At 46.2% G+C, this 19310-nt stretch overlaps 1 protein-coding gene across 5 annotated transcripts in view; it reads right to left on the bottom strand.

Moving 5' to 3' along the window:
- Positions 1 to 682: 682 nt before the first annotated feature.
- Positions 683 to 19310, bottom strand: part of C6H1orf162 (chromosome 6 C1orf162 homolog) — a 496481-nt gene continuing 477853 nt past the window's right edge. For all 5 annotated transcript variants that reach the window (XR_011204854.1, XM_069238647.1, XM_069238649.1 and 2 more), the window contains one exon: positions 683 to 3206. Coding sequence is in view for 4 of the 5 variants with exons in the window: in XM_069238647.1 (XP_069094748.1) it covers positions 3045 to 3206 (162 nt within the window). In the remaining variant the exon portion in view is untranslated. The remainder of the gene's footprint in view (positions 3207 to 19310) is intronic.

Genomic DNA, 19310 nt, shown 5'->3' with positions numbered 1-19310 from the left:
ATAAAACTAAAACATTTCATCAATCAAAACTTTTTTTTAAAAGAATGCGACAATAAACACCTGGGCATCATTACAGCTGCAGTTTTAAAAGTAAAAACAAGATATGCCTTTCCATTCTATTGACATTTATTTTAACAAACAACGTAATCAGCCGAAGGAAGATATTTATAGCAGCATGCCTACTTGCAAGCTATAGGTCATTACAGTAAAGACAGAGGCCCTCATTCTAAGTCTGGCGGGCGGCGGAGGCCGCCCGCCAGACTTCCCCCCTCCAAAATACCGCTCCGCGGTCCAGAGACCGCGGAGGGTATTCCAAGTTTTCCCCTGGGCTGGCGGGCGGCCGCCAAAAGGCCGCCCGCCAGCCCAGGGGAAAACAACCTTCCCACGATGAAGCCGGCTCGTAATCGAGCCGGCGGAGTGGGAAGGTGCGACGGGTGCTACTGCACCCATCGCGTATTTCACTGTCTGCTATGCAGACAGTGAAATACTAGCGGGGCCCTCTTACGGGGGCCCCTGCAGTGACCATGCCATTGGCATGGGCACTGCAGGGGCCCCCAGGGGCCCCGCGACACCCCCTACCGCCATCCTGTTCCTGGCGGGCGAACCGCCAGGAACAGGATGGCGGTAGGGGGTGTCAGAATCCCCAAGGCGGCGCAGCATGCTGCGCCGCCTTGGAGGATTCATTTGGGCAGCGGGAAACTGGCGGGAGACCGCCAGTTGTCCCGGTCCGACCGCGGCGTTACCGCCGCGGTCGGAATGCCCAAGGGAGCACCGCCGGCCTGTCGGCGGTGCTCCCGCCCCCGTTGACCCTGGCGGTTCTGTACCGCCAGGGTCATAATGAGGCCCAGAGTCTCTCTGCACGTTTCTGCACATTCTGAGCTACAACATTTTTAAATCTGATTTATATTAATCTGACTCTAATATATCTTTGCAACAATTTGCTACTTTTTGTTGTGTTTAATTTAACAGTGCATATTTGGTTTTTATTCTTGATAAATGCAAACACACTATCTCTGGCATATAAAAGAGCAAGACAGCAGGGATGAAAATGGTTTGTGGAAAGGATAATGGTTTGATCAGATATTATAAGGAATAAACACCCTCTGCAAGGTGTTACAACGATATTGAAAGTCACCTAGGAGTTCCATGCCTTTATAAAGGAATTTGGCCTTCAGTCTCATTCCTGTAGACGGTCACAGACTTCCAATATCTTGAAATGTACAGCAGTACATACATGAAAGGAATAGTTACAAAGCTACATTTGTTTAAAGAAAGTCAACAATTACAATTTACTATCTAAAACATAAATAGTATGATACCGGACACCTTTGCCAAGTTGGTCCCACATTTGGTACATACTCAATATGAATGTAAGTTAAAAATGAGCTTCTAGAAATAATGAATGGTAATGCATGCTCCTTGGCATCACTGGGATCAGTTTTTGCCCTAGTAATATTTGAAATATTGCTACATTCACTGCATTTTATCATTCCTGAGGAAAGCCTGTTCCAACATGTAATATATATGTTACATTTCATACAATGTTGCATAATTTATGGGATATAAGACTGCGTGAATGATGATCTTTTGCACTTTTGTTTTGGAGACTTCCAAACTAAATAATATGAGAATGGTTTTGGACAGCCAAGAAACTGCCTGTCAATACATTATTTTCTTTTGATACTTTTCTTCACAAACATCTAAAAACCTCACAAACTGAATATTAGAATATCGTGTGTTGAGGATGAAATAAATAGCTAGCCAACAAGGCAGAATTATTATAATAAGCTAAAAGGGGACCTTTTCTGAAGAAAATGGTGGAAATGTACAAATGGGACAAAGTAATTAAATGTATATAATTTCTCCCAGTCCGAGATTTAACAGAAAGACACTAGTCTTGGAGAAGCAACACTGGTTACCAGCTTGAGAATGTGACTACATAAAAACTCATGCGGAGTCCAACATTTCTCATTGGGGAAGCACTATTATGTTTAAAAGTATTGGGTAGTTTATACATCTTTTACAGATAGTAGTTATTTTTCAAATTAGAATAAGCAACCACCCGCCCCAACAAATATGTTAAAAAGCTAGGTGCTAATCATTTGCAGTTCTTTTTCCTGGGATATGCAATATGATATGACAGAAATTCAGAGAGACTTCTACGTTCATGTCTTAAAAATTCACTGGAAATCAAGGGTCAGATGCATATATATCTAGACACAAATTACTGGTCACAAACTGCAGCCCATATTTTTTGCAAGTAAGATGTTTTAAGAACAGACCTATGCTCTAATTCTTCAGTTCTTGAATTCAAAGCATAGTTTGGTTGGAATGCGGCCTACCTCATGAATATTATTGAGTAGGCCACAAATTACAACTCACTATGATTAGATATCATCAGAGAGATGATGGCCTACAGGAGTCAGCAAACCACCATCTCTGTGATTGCAGTAAAGTAAACTTTTTTTTTTAGATGCAGCCCATTTTCCTGAACCGAAACTAGGCTGTGTTTGAAAAGAAACGTTTACCTTAATCAAAGTTTGGAGTGGCCTATTTACCACTGCCTACTTCCAATCTTTTACTATTTTTAAAGTGGAAGGGATCCCCTATGCCAGTGGCTTACGACCCCCACTTGGTGATCGGTACTTTTCAATGGTTTACACTTACGATTCTGGTCCTAAACTATTAAGACATGGATAGAAAATGCTGTTTTGGAACGGATGGCTACAACATGCGCTTCCAAATAGGGATACCTCATCCAGTTCTAAACACATTCTAGGAGGTGCTAAAAAGATACAGATTCCTAAAATGCGTCTCTAAATTAGAGCATTTGCAACCAAAAAACTGCTTTGTACTTCAGTTCTCTAGGAAAGAATACCTGCAGGTTGTCTTTGGTTTGTACGACCCATTCAATGTTGTGCTCCTAATGGCAGCCTTTAGATTTGCCATATGAGTTATTCTTTCAATGTACTTAAAAACCTGGACATTTGGATACCATCTAAAAATCATTTAATAAATAAAATACATGTCTTATGAACTCAGATTTAATTGTTTATTGAAACGCTAGCATAGGTATCTGTGTTAGACTTGCGAGCATCATCAATTTCAAGTTGCCTTGTGTGGTCAGATCCATGTTTTTGAGACTTGGAGTTCTCTTGAAAGTTCAGACTGGCATATGTTAAACCTTCTTCAGTTTCTTTGGAAGCCTGAAATATAACACAATTTCAAGTCAGAAATAAAGTCTATTTGCATGATATTGGGTTTCTTTTAGAGTTATCTCATTCTTTTAATATATTTGTCAATCTCACTGAGTTATACGTTGTTCAGCAATTATAGTTACATGTTGTCACAGTACTCTTTCTTTCTCATTGTTTTTGTGTACGCCCCTTTTCAATTTTGAATGTTTTTGGAGTTATCATGATACAATGTCTTAATCAAACTGATCATTTATAGATGAATTACAATATGAGTATGCTGGTAGCCAATACGCTGTTTTTAGAAAGGATGCATTTCCTATATGTCTTATCTCCTATCACATACTGTTTTTAAGAGATGAAACTCTCTGAATCACAAAGTTAATATACACATGCTCGTTTACTAACATTATGTACGGTGTATGTTTTTGCTATTTACCATTTCCAAGTGTTGAGTTACACCTAGGAATAGATTTATAGGTATCCACCTACTCAAAGAAGGGGGTGCAGCCTCCTTCTACTAGATAGTAAAGTTACTGATAATCACTCTGCACATGTGGGTGGTGATCTCCACCACTGATCTCTACTGATCTGCCTATGGAAAAGTATGGGGAACATTTTACAGTTTCACACGCTTCAAGAAAATTATAAAATTATGTTAATATATAATAATACAAAGTAAATTCACCTAATTTATTATTAATCTACAACTAATATAACTAAATGTTACAACACATGAACACATGAAAAAATGTGCACTAAATAATTATTACATTTGAATATAATAATATAAATTATAAATAGGTTGTGAACAATAATTTACAAAAAAAGTCCCAACCTCATTACATTTTTATTATTGTAGACTATGTAGCAAATTTTATTACAAGTTATGAGTTGAATACATTTATGTATTTAAATAAAACTTGAAAAACTTTATGTATTTTTTAATGACATTATTAAATGTTTATATGATGTTAAAATATATATATAAATTGTATATAGAGGTCGCCAGTAGGTAGTTATAGTAAGGACCTAGTATCCATAGGAAGAGTGATTTTTTTGCACCGCATGACGAATCTTCACGAAACTTTTAAAACGTATACTTTGCTCAGATCAACTGCTATCTTAAAATTTTCGGGGTGACTCATCAAGTGGGGGCTGAGAAAAAGGGGGGGTCCCAAAACATGTTTTCCTCATTCATTTTCCAATAGGGTCTTTAAACACCCTTACAGCCCAAAATGCTGGACAGAATTACACCAAATAGGGCAGAAAGCTAGATCTTGATACGCAGATTACGCTTTTTTGTGATTTGGTGTAAATCTGTTCAGTAGTTTCTGAGATATTAGAGTTTAAAGTATAGATATATAGGGATGCAGATCCAGACCCGTGGATCCTGGTCCTTATTCGTGGATCCGGGCGAAAAGTAAGGCCCTGATAAGCTGGCCGCACCCTGACAGAAAAGTCTGGGGGGTGGGAAAGTAAGAGTGCAAAAACACATAAGGGGTCAGGTATCCTGACCCATCTGGACACATAGAGGAGTCCCTTAGGAACCCCTAGTGGGCAAAAACCTGGCCACTTATTTTGTTTTGTCCGATCTATGGATCCAAGGGTGAATCCACAGCTGTGTGTACCCTCGGATCCACCAGGGTATCCGTGGATCCAGAGAAATATTGAAAAAAAAACACCCAGTGCATTCAAACTCATGCTGTGCATGGCTGAAGGCCGTGTGCAGCTTGGATTTCGGTGCATGCAGGAGGGTTGGCTGCTGGGTCTGGCCATTGGCAAGGCCCTTCGGCCAACCACTGCCGCGCATGGCCTTCAGCCTTCACTACAAATTCAAGGTCTTAGGTCGTGCTTGGCGCTGATTATATTTACATATTTGTGTGCTAAAATCATAAAAATTTACTATTAAAAAAAGAGGTTACAGGGGTGTTATATATTGGTTCTGAATGCACTCACACAAAACCATTGAAGTTCAGCAGTTATAGTTATGGTTAACTCAAGTAACTATAACTCGTGCCCTAAGGTAACTATTACTCGTGCCTTCGCCGTGCACATCTAATGACTCCACATATTACATCATTGATGACACCGTCTGTGGCATCTACATATTATCATGGCAACATTTGCAAAAACATTATTGATGAGAAAACTGTGCCTGACGGCGGTGTGAGTTATATTTACATTAGGGCACAATTTATAGTTACTTGTGTTAACTATAACTGCTGAATTCCAATAGTTTTGTGCAAGTAAATTCAGAACCTAACTATAAAGTAACTTTAGTTTTTTCAGTGAATTTATGTATCTATATATATATATATATATATATATATATATGTATACATATACACACACACACATACATATAACAGCAGGCATACGTGAGATGCACAGCAACAGATGGGGAACCATATAAAAAAAACAGGAAATCACTACCGCCCACTGCCATTGGAAAGTTAGTGCTGGTTTCGGGAGGCAGGGAGGTCATGTTAGCGAGCCTGCAATTCCCTTAAATGGGTATGGTGTAGTCCGTTTTGAGCAGCCAAAAGATTAGCACAATAGATTTAAGGTGCATGAAGCTGAAACTACAACATTAAAGCTGGGATTAATTGGTGCTGGGAATTTGGTTGAAGCTGGATATGTGTGAAATCAACGGGAAAACATATTGAGAATGGACTTTAACCTTTAATAATCAAGGGTAGATTATAAAAGAAATAAGTTTAATTATTCCTGAGTGGCTCGAAATGTGAGAGAGCATAAGTAGGAGAACTTGAATTTGGAGTGAACCACAACAAGTAGGAGGTGGACATTGAAACCACTGAAATAAATCTTGATGAGCATATAAAAAATAAACATAAAAAATAGACATTATCTACCATTAGTATGGAGGATAGGCCATCAAGATGGAAATTAGCTGAGGAACGCACATTTTGTGACACAGTAAAATCTGACATTTTAAGAGAGGCACATGGCAAATTAACAGAACACTAGCTTATATAACTAAAGAATTGGAAAAAGCAAGATGAAAAGAGTCACAGCAGTGGTGGGAGATGACATCACTCTCAAACAATCTGGAGTGTGGAATGATACCTAGGGGTTTAGCATCATGTTTTTACCCACCTGAGAAGGCATGGAAGAATAAAATGTAACATTACCTGCAAAAATTGAATCCTTAACGAAAGAATTGGAAAGGAACAGCAGAATAAAGAAATAAATGAGTTACAGTCAAAGATGGAAAAAACTTAGAAAATATGAAGATGAAATTATGGAAAGGAAATCCATGAAGTTTACTAGAGATGAATGTGATTACCAATATTTAAGTTAAAATATATACATATTATATATACTGTATATATACATATATATATATATTTGTACATATATATATATTTATATATATATATATATATATATATATATATATATATATATATATATATATATATATATATGTACATATATATATATAGTTCTGCTGAATGCCTTCCTGCTTCTAAGCGGTGTGTACATCAGCATATTGGAGTCAGCAACCTACGAATTAAGTCACCAAAGTCGCTTTCTTCAATCCAAAAAATGGGCTGACAGCAATTGAAAGTTGCAAATTTGTGATGTTTATTTGAGCTACTGCAAAATCAGTTATAAAAATATTTCTTTACGCAATCAAAGACAATCTACCACTTAAATGTGTTAACATCTAATAAATCACTCTATATACTGCATATAGTCCCACATATTTTTCTAAGAAGGGAGCTATTGTATTTGTTGGTGGCAGTAGTAAACACTGAAATATAGGGGCTCATTACGAGTTTGGCGGTCCCAATGAGGGACTGCCAAACTTGTGCGGAGGACACCACTGCACGCTGTATTACAAGGTTTCTGCCGGCCTGACCTGGCTGACTGGTGGACATCTTGAAATAGAGCATTCCCGCTGGTCTGACCAGCCAGCACAGTGCTATGAGACAGCACTCAGCTCCCTTAAAGGAGCCAAGTGCTATCTCGTTGTACAGAGGGGGCCGACCAGCAGTCTCAGAATGCGTACTGTACAAAGCAAACAGTGCACATTCCGATGTGTTGGGCAGGTGGGCCCCTTCGCTGCCCATGCCATGGGCATGCCCTGGTATAGTGCAGGGGTCCCCCTATGCCCCCCTTCACTTGTTCTCTGCCAGCCTTTTCATAGTGGGGAAACCGCCATGTAAAGGCTGGCAGAGAGCAAGGAACGTAATCAGCATGGCGGCTTTGTGTTTAGCGCCTCCCTGGCTGATTACAACCAGTACCGCCGTCAGTCTGGTGGGATCTTTGATCCTGGTGGGGATAGCGGTCTTTAGGCGGGTATGCCTGTCAATTTCATAATGTGGCGGACAGACCGCCACAGCCGCTGCAGTCCGACCACCACCGCGAGGCTGGCAGGCGGTCTTGTGACCACCAGTATTGTAATGAGGCCCATAGTTTTCTGCAATTGGCTATGCTCTTCTAATTAAGCATACCATCATACCCGAATGGGTAAATTTCAACCACTCAAAACAACAAATAAAATGTACTAACATTCAATTATTCCAACTAGGTATTGCACTATTCCACATCTGTCACATATTTAACTCCAAGGGAAGACATTGTGGCGGTAATTACAACACTGGCGGTAAAAGCCACTTACCGCCGTGCAGAAGACCGCCAACACACCGCCGCAGCCGCAGAATTCCACCATAGCTATTATGACCAACATTTCGGAATCCGCCAAAATTCAGACACCCACACAAGTCCACCACACCAAAGGTCAGTGATAAACTGGCGAAAACAAAACCAACACCTTCACACCAACAGAAATACGCCCACACTATCACAACACACGAAGCCATGCGGCGGTCTTTCAACCGGGGTATTCCATTGGCGGTACACACTGCCGCGCTCAAAATAAACACACTCTTACAAAACACAGCCACATTGGACAATTCAAAATACACACACCTGATACACATACACACACCACTCCCACTCACCCAATACAATATAAAACACACACCCACAACACCCACAAACCCCCACGACAAAAAATTCCGAAAGAAGGCCAGAGAGAGACAGCACTAGCAAGAACAACAGCATCCACAGGCACACAACAACATCACCCATAGAACTTCCACGCACCTCACACAACACACCACTACATATCAGCAGACATATCACCACACACTCCACCCCACACAGCACCTACACCACCCCATTGCACAGCAAAGACACCCCAGGTACTCGGAGGAGGAGCTCAGGGTCATGATGGAGGAAATCGTCCTAGGGTAGAGCCACAGCTATTCGGAGCACAGGTGCAGCACACCTCCATTGCAATGAAGATGGAGCTATGGCGAAGAATAGTGGGCAGGGTCAACGCAGTGGGACAGCACCCAAGAAATCGGGAGGGCATCAGGAAGCGGTGGAACGACCTACAAGGGAAGGTGCGTTCCGTGGTCTCAAGACACCACCTGGCGGTTCAGCGGACTGGCGGCGGACCCTCACCTCCTCCCCCACAACTAACAACATGGGAGGAGCAGGTCTTGGAGATTCTGCATCCTGAGGGCCTCGCAGGAGTAGGTGGAGGAATGGACTCTGGTAAGTCAAATCTTAACTATTACAACCCCCACCCTACCTGCATGCTATCACATACCCCCACCCTCACCCTCACCCCAAGGCACCCCAACTCCTCACATATGTCCCAACATCACAAACCACCCATACCAACACCAAGCCCTGCATGCAACAACAAACCATGGACACCCATCACTAAAGCATGCCCACTGCACATACCCATACAACCCCTTAAACCATCCTCACACAAGGTCTCACAGAGGAATGCAAGCACTGGGGTACACGGTCATCCACCCATTGCACACCATGACACACACAGATGTAATAACCATCCTTTTATACCCCTGCAGGACCCCTACCCAACGTCACCGGACAGGAGGGTCGACACATGTCCACACCACCAACAGAAGAGGCCCACAGTGATGACAGCACCTCTGTCCAACTGGATCTAGATGACCAGCTCTGCCCATCGGGGACCTCGGGACAGTCAGTTCCCATCACCCAGTCACAGGCCACTACAGACCTTCCACCCTCTGGAAACACCAGCACAGCACCCACCCAGCGGGCCCATACCTCCGTCCCCAGGACACATCAATCAGCAGTGTGTCCACCACTACAGGGAACCGAGGATAACCCACCACCCCAACAACAACAGGGACTTGGGGGCAGTGGTAGTGGGCACACCGTGCAGGGGACGGAGGCCCAGGAACACAGGGGAACTGGGAGGGCTGCTGTGCAAGAGGGGGCGGACAGGCCAAGGGAACCCACTCTCCACGAGGCCCTCTCCTCCATCATGGGAGCCTACCACCACTCCCAGGAGACGATGGCAACAGTACTGGCAGTTTCAGGAGACCCAGCGCCTGCAGGAGGAACAGTATATGAGGTTCAGGGAGGAACTCAGAACCATCAGCTCCACCCTGGGCACCATCGTAGGGGTGCTGAAGGAACTTGTGGACACCAGGAGGGACACTGTGGCACGACAAGGAGCCCCTGACACTAGCATGGACGATGAACTGCCCACCACCTCCGCCGGCGCTAGTTCGGGATCCAGGACAAAGATAGAGCATGATGCCAAGACCCCCGCCAAGAAATGAGACCGCCCTGATTGTCATCCTACTGTCCCACTTTGTCACCCTGTTCATAATGAAACTGCCCCAGCTCCACCTCCTATGCCCATATGGGCAATGCACCTGTAAGACTAATAGACTGGACTCTGCCATGGACATTCCTCCACCATCACCCCTCACCATTTCACTACCCCCTCTAATATTGAGCACTTAAATAAACACACTTAAAGCACAAAACAATCTGGAGTCTGTCTGTGATTTCGAAAAAGAGTATTAGCAATTACAGTGACAAAATGCTCTTTCAAGTTTAATGTCAACATACCTATGTCACACAGCTCTAGTCCATGAGGAATCTAAGCAGATGTCACACAGTGGGACCCACATCTGTGAAATCGTAAGGGAAAGTGACAACTCAGTGACCATACACTGGGTGAAAACGACACACAGTAGAGAGGTAGTAGTGTTAAAGTACATGTAGTAGGCAGGTTTGTATTCTTACCTGTGTCTCACTGGAAATATTGCTGGATCACTGAGTCCCTGTTGTGCATGTCTTCTTCCCCTGCTTTCTCGTCTTCACTGTCCACAGGCTCCACAGCTGTAACAACACCGCTATCTGGACCATCCTCCTGCAGAAAAGGCACCTGCCGTTGCAAAGCCAAGTTATGAAGCATACAGCAGGCCACGATGATCTGGCACACCTTCTTTGGTGAGTAGAATAGGGATCCACCTGTCATATGGAGGCACCTGAACCTGGCCTTCAGGAGGCCGAAGGTCCGCAATATCACCCTCCTAGTTAGCCCATGGGCCTCATTGTAGCATTCCTCTGCCCTTGTCCTGGGATTCCTCACTGGGGTCAGTAGCCATGACAGGTTGGGGTAACCAAAGTCACCTGCAAATGGTGAGGGACAACTGTTAGACACGCACCAACCTGGAGGGATATCCCCAGACCCAAACAACCATTCCCACTGACTTGCTTCCAGGTGCTCACCTAATAGCCACACACGGTGCCTCTGGAGTTGACCCATCACATAAGGGATGCTGCTTTCCGCAGGATGTAGGCGTCATGCACTGAGCCAGGGAACTTGGCATTCACATGGGAGATGTACTGGTCTGCTAAACATACCATCTGTACATTCATCGAATTATAACTATTCCGGTTTCTGTACACATGTTCACTCCTTTGGGGGGGTACCAAAGCCACATGTGTCCCATCAATGGCACCTATGATGTTGGGGATGTGTCCCAGGGCATAGAAATCCCCTTTCACTGTAGGCAAATCCTCCACCTGAGGGAAAACGATGTAGCTCCACATGTGTTCCAGAAGGGCAGACAACACTCTGGACAATACGTTGGAAAACATAGGCTGGGACATCCCTGATGCCATGGCCACTGTTGTCTGAAAGGAACCACTTGCAAGGAAATGGAGCACTGACAGCACCTGCACTTGAGGGGGGATTCCTGTGGGATGGCGGATTGCTGACATCAGGTCTGGCTCCAACTGGGTACACAATTCCTGGATTGTGGCACGGTCAAGCCTGTATGTGATAATCAAATGTCGCTCCTCCATTGTCAACAGGTCCACCAACGGTCGGTACACCGGAGGATGCCGCCATCTCCTCACATGTCCCAGCGGACCGTGCCTGTGAAGGACAACAGTGAGCACAGAGTTAAACAACTCAGAGGTACATACCCACAGTTTACACAGAACACCTATCATACACAAAAGGTGGCCTGTATGTGTGTTGAGTCTAGGCCTAGGTATGAGTGACGCAGTTGGAAATGAAGCCATGTGGGCCCCTGAAATGGCGGTTGCCTGACCTGTAAATTGGGACAATGGGATGTGAGGTAACTGCGCTGGCGTTGTACACCGTTGTGGTAGGCGGTCGAAGACCGCGGCGCAATGCTGCATTGGTTAACATTGGACCCTATGCATCCCAGGAGCCAATGGCGATGTACGCCGGCGGTGACGGTACGCACCGCCGCGGACATGACCGCCATTTTCTATCACTTCAATCACTCGATACCTGATCTTCGACAAGAGAGGACCTACACTGCAAGTGCTGCTGTGACCTCGGTCTGGAAGAGACAATGGCTCGAGTGTCTGGGGAAAGAGCCCCTGCCTTCACATCGGAGGAGTTGGAAAAACTCGTGGATGTGGTCCTCCCCAGTACACGCTACTCTACGGTCCTCCAGACAAACAGGTAAGTACACAGGGAGCATGATGTATGGGCTATGCCTGTGTGGAGAGAGCTGGATGTAAGAAGGAAGGGGGGAGAGTGCTGAGTGCATGAAAGACGGTGAATGCATGTGCCACATGGCAAGGGTAGGGATGGGGGCCAATCACTTTGACGGTGCAGTTGGTAATAACTTCTCTTTTTCCCCTGTACATTTCATGTAGGTCAGCGCCTACCAGAAGAAAGATATTTGGCGTGCCATCGCCAAGGACGTCCGGACCTTGGGGGTCTACCACAGACGGAAAAGATGGGAGGACATTCGCCGCTGGAGCAAGAAGACGGCGGAGGCTCAGCTGGGGATGGCCTCCCAACGTGGGAGGGGTGCCCATCGCACCATGACCCCCCTGATGTTCAGGATCCTGGCGGTGGCCTACCCGGAGTTGGATGGGTGCTTGAGGGCATCACAGCAGCCACAAGGGGGTGAGTACACTTTCATTCTGCTGACTTTGCGTGCAGTGGAGGTGTCTGGGTGAGGGAGGAGGGCTGTGGGTTTCCCTAGGCCAGGGCGAGTTCCGTAGGCAAGGCCCCTCCATATGTCAGGCCATGTGGCACCCCGGCCCACATCTGTAGAGTGCCAAGTACAGCTAGTCATGCCCCTGTGTCACCTATGTGTGCAGATGTCGTCCATAGTAGGCCATTTCCCAGAAATTGAACAGTGGAGCCCAAGAGCGCGGCGTAGTGCAGGGGGCTTCTGTGTCTGTCGTGTCTGCCAACGGTAGCGGTAATGCATGCACTCAACATGTCTTTCTTCTGTCTTCCCCCCCTTTTTTGTGGTATCCCCGTTCTTGTGTGCATTAGCATCATCAGGCGGAGGAGCAGTGGCAACGGAGCACGAGGGAGCTGCATCCCACATGGCCCTGGAGGGCGACACTACGGAGTGTGAATTCACCAGTGGGACGGAGGGCGAGGGGAGCTCCACGGCAGGGACAGGAGCTGACACCAGCGACACGGACTCGTCCTCTTATGGGAGCTCCCTTGTGGTGGTGGCAACATCTGTGCCCCCCCCATTTATAGGTACAGCCGCCACCCCCCCTACCAGCACCGCCATCCTAGCAGCCCCTCAGCCTTTGCCCGTGCCCGCTCACCCAGGAGGGTGGGCATCACCTTCGCCCCAGGCACCTCAGGCTCTGCCCCTGTCACCCCTGCTGCCCTCAGTGAGGAGGCCATTGACCTCCTCAGGTCCCTCACTGTTGGGCAGCCTACCATTTTGAATGCCATCCAGGGTGTAGAGAGGCAGTTGCAACAAACCAATGCATTCCTGGAGGGCATTCATTCTGGTCAGGCGGCCCTTCACCAAGCTTTTCAGACTCTGACCTCAGCACTGATAGCAGCCATTGTCCCCGTCTCTAGCCTCCTTCCTCCAACTTCCTCAACCCGACCCAATCCCCTGTACCTCAGCCTATCCCAAGCACACCTACAGACCAACATGCACACACGTAAACACCCAAGGGAAGCTCAGGCAAACATAAGCACCACACATCCCACAGGCACTCACGCAAGCATCAAACACATGTAGATACACCAACATCCACTGCCTCCACTGTGTCCCCCTCCTCCTCGTCTCCCTCCTCCCTCCCAGTCTCATTTACACTCACACCTGCATGCACTACCTCTACAGCCACTACGTCCCTCTCCAGCACACCCACCACCACACCCCGCTCACGTGCAGTCACCACCCCCACTACCATTCACACGTCCCCTGTGTCCTCTCCCAGTGTGTCTGTGACGCCCCCTCCCGAGATACACAAACACAGGCACACCCCCCCCCAACAGTCATCCACCTCACGACAGCCTCCAGGGCATGCACCTTCACCCAAAAGTCACCAAACGTACACCTCCTACAACCACCACCTCCTCCTCCACTCCCAAACCCACTCCAGCTACCTGTCCCAGTGTGTCCAAAAAACTTTTCCTGTCCAACCTTGACCTCTTTCCCACACCTCCCCCACCCCGTCCGTCTCATAGGTCCCAAACTAGCACCTCAGTCACAACATCTCCGGGACCAGTGGTGCCTGTAGTCACCGGAATGTGGAGTGCACCGGCCAGTGTGGCACGGAGCCACAACACAGACAGTCCCCCACCTGTGAAGCATCAGAAGTTGGCCAGTGCCCGGCAGGAGAGGGGGAAGACTCCAGCCACCAAAGCCGCTCCCAGGGGTCCCGTTGGGAGTGTGGAGTCAGCTGTGACACCTTCCAAGGTGGGGAAGGGCCACAAGAAACCCGGCATATCTGGGAAGAGCTGCACGCCGGAGAAGACCGCCATCATCCCCGCTGCCCAGGAGGCCACCGCCAGCACCAGCCCAGCTGGCCACCGCCAGTACCAGCCCAGCTGCCCAGGAGGCCAGCGCCAGCACCAGCCCAGCTGCCCAGGAGGCCACCGCCAGCACCAGCCCAGCTGCCCAGGAGGCCACCACCAGCACAAGCCCAGCTGCCCAGGAGGCCACCGCCAGCACAAGCCCAGCTGGGCCATGAAGGACCGCCAGCAAAAGGCCCGCTGGACCATGAAGGACCGCCAGCAAAAGGCCCGTTGGGCCATGAAGGACCGCCAGCGCCGCTGGGCAATGAAGGATAGCCAGCAGCTGAGGCCCTGCAATGGAGACCGCCATCTGAAGCACCGCTGAACAGAGCACCGCCATCTCAAGCACCGCTGAACAGGGCACCGCCATCTCAAGCACCGCTGAACAGGGCACCGCCATCTCAAGCACGGCAGAACAAGGCACTGCCATCTCAAGCACCGCTGAACAGGGCACCGCCATCTCAAGCACCGCTGAACAGGGAATTTCCATTTGAAGCACCACTGAACAGGGCACTGCCATCTGAAGCACCGCTGAACAGGGAACTGCCATCTCAAGCACCACTAGCCCATGAGCGGCAGGGGCACTGACGAAACTGAGTCCGTCACGGGGTGAATGATGCACTCTGGGCACCATGCCCCCTCCAGAACCAGTGGAGACTGTCATCCACTACCTCTGTCCTTAACAGGATGAAGCACTCTGGGCACCATGCCCCCTCCAGAACCAGTGGAGACTGTCATCCACTTGTGAGACTGTGGCTTTGCACTCCCCAGGATTAAACAGTGGGCAGACCACCCACTGTAGAGACTTGAGAGACTGTGGCTTTGCACTCCCCAGGATTCAACAGTGGGCAGACCACCCACTGTAGAGACTTGTGAGACTGTGGCTTTGCACTCCCCAGGATGGAACAGTGGACATGTGGCCCCCTCATGGATTTAGCGTTGTGCACTCAGGCGGCTGAGGTGCCCCCCCTTTCCCACCCCCTGAGGTGCCTGTTTTCTTGGTATCTGATGCCCCTGCAGTGTCCTCTCCGTCATGGTCGGGGATCTTGTGTGGGCCTCCCCCATACCGTGTGGTCCCAGTGTTCCACGGACTATCTTAGTGCACTACCTGGACTACTATGCTTGGTAGTTATTTTGTACATGGTGTATATATATATTTCTGCCTACTTGTTTTTAATATATTACAATGGTTACACTAATTTTCTAATGTCTTTGCATTCTTCCGGGGGGTTTTGGGGGGTGTAACTGTGATGTATTGATATGCATTTGTGTGTGTTGTAGTGGGTGAGGGTGGGGGTGTTGCGTGTGTGTGTCCCTGTTTTTTCCCTCCCCCCTTCCCTGTGTCGTAGGTGCAGTACTCACTGTGGTCTTCGACGCCGGTGTTCGTGCTCCTAGTAGAGGAGCAGGAAGACTATCGCAGGGAGAATTTGGAGTTCCGGGTCCATGGTGTCCTCATTCCTCGTGGGGTATGTAGAGGTGAGCGTTTTCCGTTCGAAGTTCCTATTTCCGCTGTGTTTTTATCCGCGGTGAAGCCGCCCCGGAAAAGGTGCCGGATTGGCCTGTCATAATAGTGTGGGCGGTACATTGTCTCCCGCCTGTCTGTTGGCGGTGACCGCCGCGCTGTTTGTTTGTACAGCCGTGGCGGTCGGAGTGTTAAAGTGGCTGTCTTTGTTGGCGGTTTACACATCGGTCGTAATTGCAATTTTTTTTGCGCCGGCCTGTTGGCGGTTTTACCGCCGCTTTAACACCGTCCGCCAGGGTTGTAATGACCACCTGTATCTGTTGCTGGCAGCTAAAAGAAAAGAAATATTTGTTTTACCGTCAACCAAAACGTTCTAATTTTGCATAACATCATACCCAAGTGGGCAAATGTCATATTAAGATCAACAATATTAACTAAATCCATAAATTGAGTACCTGGAATCATAAAATCCCACAGTAGGTTGCCATTTCTCATTGCACGGTCATAGCTATATATGTATTTTCTGCTGAACTAGCTTACTATTTCATTCAACACCATCACATTAGATGAGTTCCCTTGATCGTAATCATATAGCCTTATGTACTTATTTAGATATAGCTGATGTGTAATTTCAATTTACAACAAAAGATTATTGTATTAGTGGGTTATGTGACACAGTTCAGAATGTATTGATGTTGGTTGATATATATTACGTTATGGATCAGCCATTATCCTGTGTCCAACTTCTGATATACCAATCACTTATATGCAAATGAAAATGAGTGTACCAAAATGAAAATTGTTCCCTAAAGTGAAACCATTTGTGTACAAATAAAAACTCATACTGCTGCAAATACTATTGCTTAAGGGAGTAATCCATTATAAATGTGTGTACATATCTTCTTCTGTGTTCAGCCCTGCCAGACTCATTGTGTTTAACTCTATGATATATCAGGATTCTAGTTTTCTTAAGGCTTTCTTCCTGTCCTCTGATAGTGAGTAGATTTGCATCAGTTACAAAATATACCAATCCGTCAACCTCGCTTTGGTGCTCCTCTTCAAAATGTCTAGCCACTGGATAAATTCTATCTCTATTCTTGATGGCTCTTAAGTGCTTTAGCTCTCTTTTGTGTACGGAGTGCGTAGTGCTTCCCACGTAGAGCAACTGACAAGGACATTTTCAAACATACACAGCATGGCTTGTCTTGCAATGACAATTGCCTCTTATAGCTTTATTCTACTTTGTAAAGGGTATTTCAAAATCTTTAGTATTTCTGTCATACCTGCAGGCTTTACATCTGATTTACTCAGGTACTATTTTTCAATTTTGTAATGTATGGGCTCCTTTTAACTAATTCATCCCTCATAGATCTTGTCCAGGGCTTCTATGGGCTAACTTTCCTAACGATGGACCGTTCTGAATAAGATGCTAGTGTCTGTGCATTATTGACCGCACTGATTCTTCCTGTTTGCTGAAAGTTGTGAGTGTGGATCTGTTGCTTTTTGCTTCTTGACATTTCCTCTCCCAAAGATAAGCTGTTCTCAGACTTTTGGAATTCACTTTGCTTTGAGCTGTTTCTAAACAGCTTTTCAAATAATCTCTAGCCAAAAATCTCTCTGTCAGACGTCCAAGAGCCTTGGCTGCCTCTTTTGTTTTGCTGCAATTTTGCTTGACTGAAACTTTCTCCATAAGGGATACTATTAATTAGGTGATGAGGATGGAAGCTGGATGAGTGGAATAGTGTATTACTTGCTATGTGTTTCCCATACAATTTAGTTTCCAACCTTTTGTTTTTAACATAAAATGTGAGGTTTAGAAATTTTGCACGCTCCAGCCATGCACAGTTTTCTCTTCAATAATTTGACTGCTAATGTTACACTGGTAATTTTAATGGTGGTATAAAAGTTGTCATGAGTGCTGTAATATCTGGGGGAATAGTGCATGGTGAGGGCTCGAGTTATAGTTATTTGGGATAACCATAACTTTAACTGCGAATTTCTATGGTTCTGTACGAGTAAATTCAAAAACTAATAATAATATTCCCGGAACCTTTGTTTTTAAAGTGAATTTATGTTTTTTCAAATTATATTTCCTAATTATAATGTCCCTGTAATCTTGGTTATTTTAGTGAATTTCTAGGGTTTATTAACGTAAAGTAATGTTAATTACTGTACATTACTCCGACCACTGCCGTGCATGGCCTTTGGCAGTCAGCGGCGGCAGTTGGCCATAGGGACTGTGACCAACCCCCTATAATCACCCAACCCCACACCACACACAGCTGTCAGCCTTTCGCAGTGAGGGTTGGCTGCAGGGCATGGCCAGCAGACAGGCCCTGCAGCATACCCACAATACTTGTGAAGTGCTTCTTTGGTGGAGATGTAATCATACTCCTGTGCATCCAGATCTTGCCTCCAAAATCAGTGTTAAACACAGTCGGGGGCCTTTTAGTAAGCTGTCCATCTTCCTGAAAAAATTAGGGGGAAGGAACCACATACCACTAATGTATATGGGTGGGGCCAAAACGGCGGGGCTTCTATGACTTTTTTCATAAGTTCAGTTTTAAAAGGGAGAACCGGATTGAGGTACTGGGTTTTTCAGAACCGGTACTGATCTGGTAACCCAGCGGTGCCAGGGTACACCCAAAGACCTCGGGTACTTTCCTGATTCAGACTACAGAAACTCAGAGTCTTCTAGGTGAAGTCAAAGATCGAATTTATTGGCTGCAACCAATTGACAAGTGTCCTAGAAGTACAACAGCACGATTTGTATGTTCTCAGGAGACTGTGTTTCAATGCAAAGTCAGGTTTCCTTATATACAGTTTTTTAAGCTTCAGGCAAACATTCTTGACATTTTGGTTGGTCATTCACATGTTTTCACTACAAAGGAAAAAACAGTGTCATGATGAAACCTCATATTTCATGTCATCCAACCCATAATAAATTACCCGGCAAGGCCTAGTATTTTACATCAGATAAGTGTGGACCCCCAATAAAAACGGGCACCTCCCCCTCGTAAAGTAAGAAGAAGAAAAGAGCAGGTGCAGGTGTGAGCAAGATTAGGCAGGGTGTGTGAGTGATAATAAGGGTTTTATGGCATGGTGTGCCTTGATGCTATCTGATTCGGCCACTGTGAGAGGGACTGACCAAACAGGTTTGGCCTGAGGCAATGGTTCCAGCTTGCCCAGGTCAGAGAAAAGTCAATCAAGGTGTACGTGTCCTTGGAATCAAATCTGACTGTATTATAAGCCTATGTGAGGGCAACTTTTAAAATGGCTGCCGTGTATAAAATGGGAGCCACGAGTGCAGGACGAAAATGGCGATTTCGAGGTGAAAACGCTGCTGGAATTGAGCGAAAATGCTCATGCTTAGTGTACTAGTCTTTATCGGTCTTTTGATACTAAAATCGTACTGCTGTGGCAAAGTAAATTACATGGGTCCAGAATTTTTAGAACCACAAACCCTCCTTTTGCCCTTACATAGGCA

Source organism: Pleurodeles waltl, chromosome 6 (assembly GCF_031143425.1).
Source record: "Pleurodeles waltl isolate 20211129_DDA chromosome 6, aPleWal1.hap1.20221129, whole genome shotgun sequence".
In the NCBI taxonomy this organism is placed as follows: domain Eukaryota; kingdom Metazoa; phylum Chordata; class Amphibia; order Caudata; family Salamandridae; genus Pleurodeles; species Pleurodeles waltl.
The sequence above is the reverse complement of the archived record's forward strand: the minus strand, read 5'-3'. Positions and strand labels throughout refer to the sequence as shown.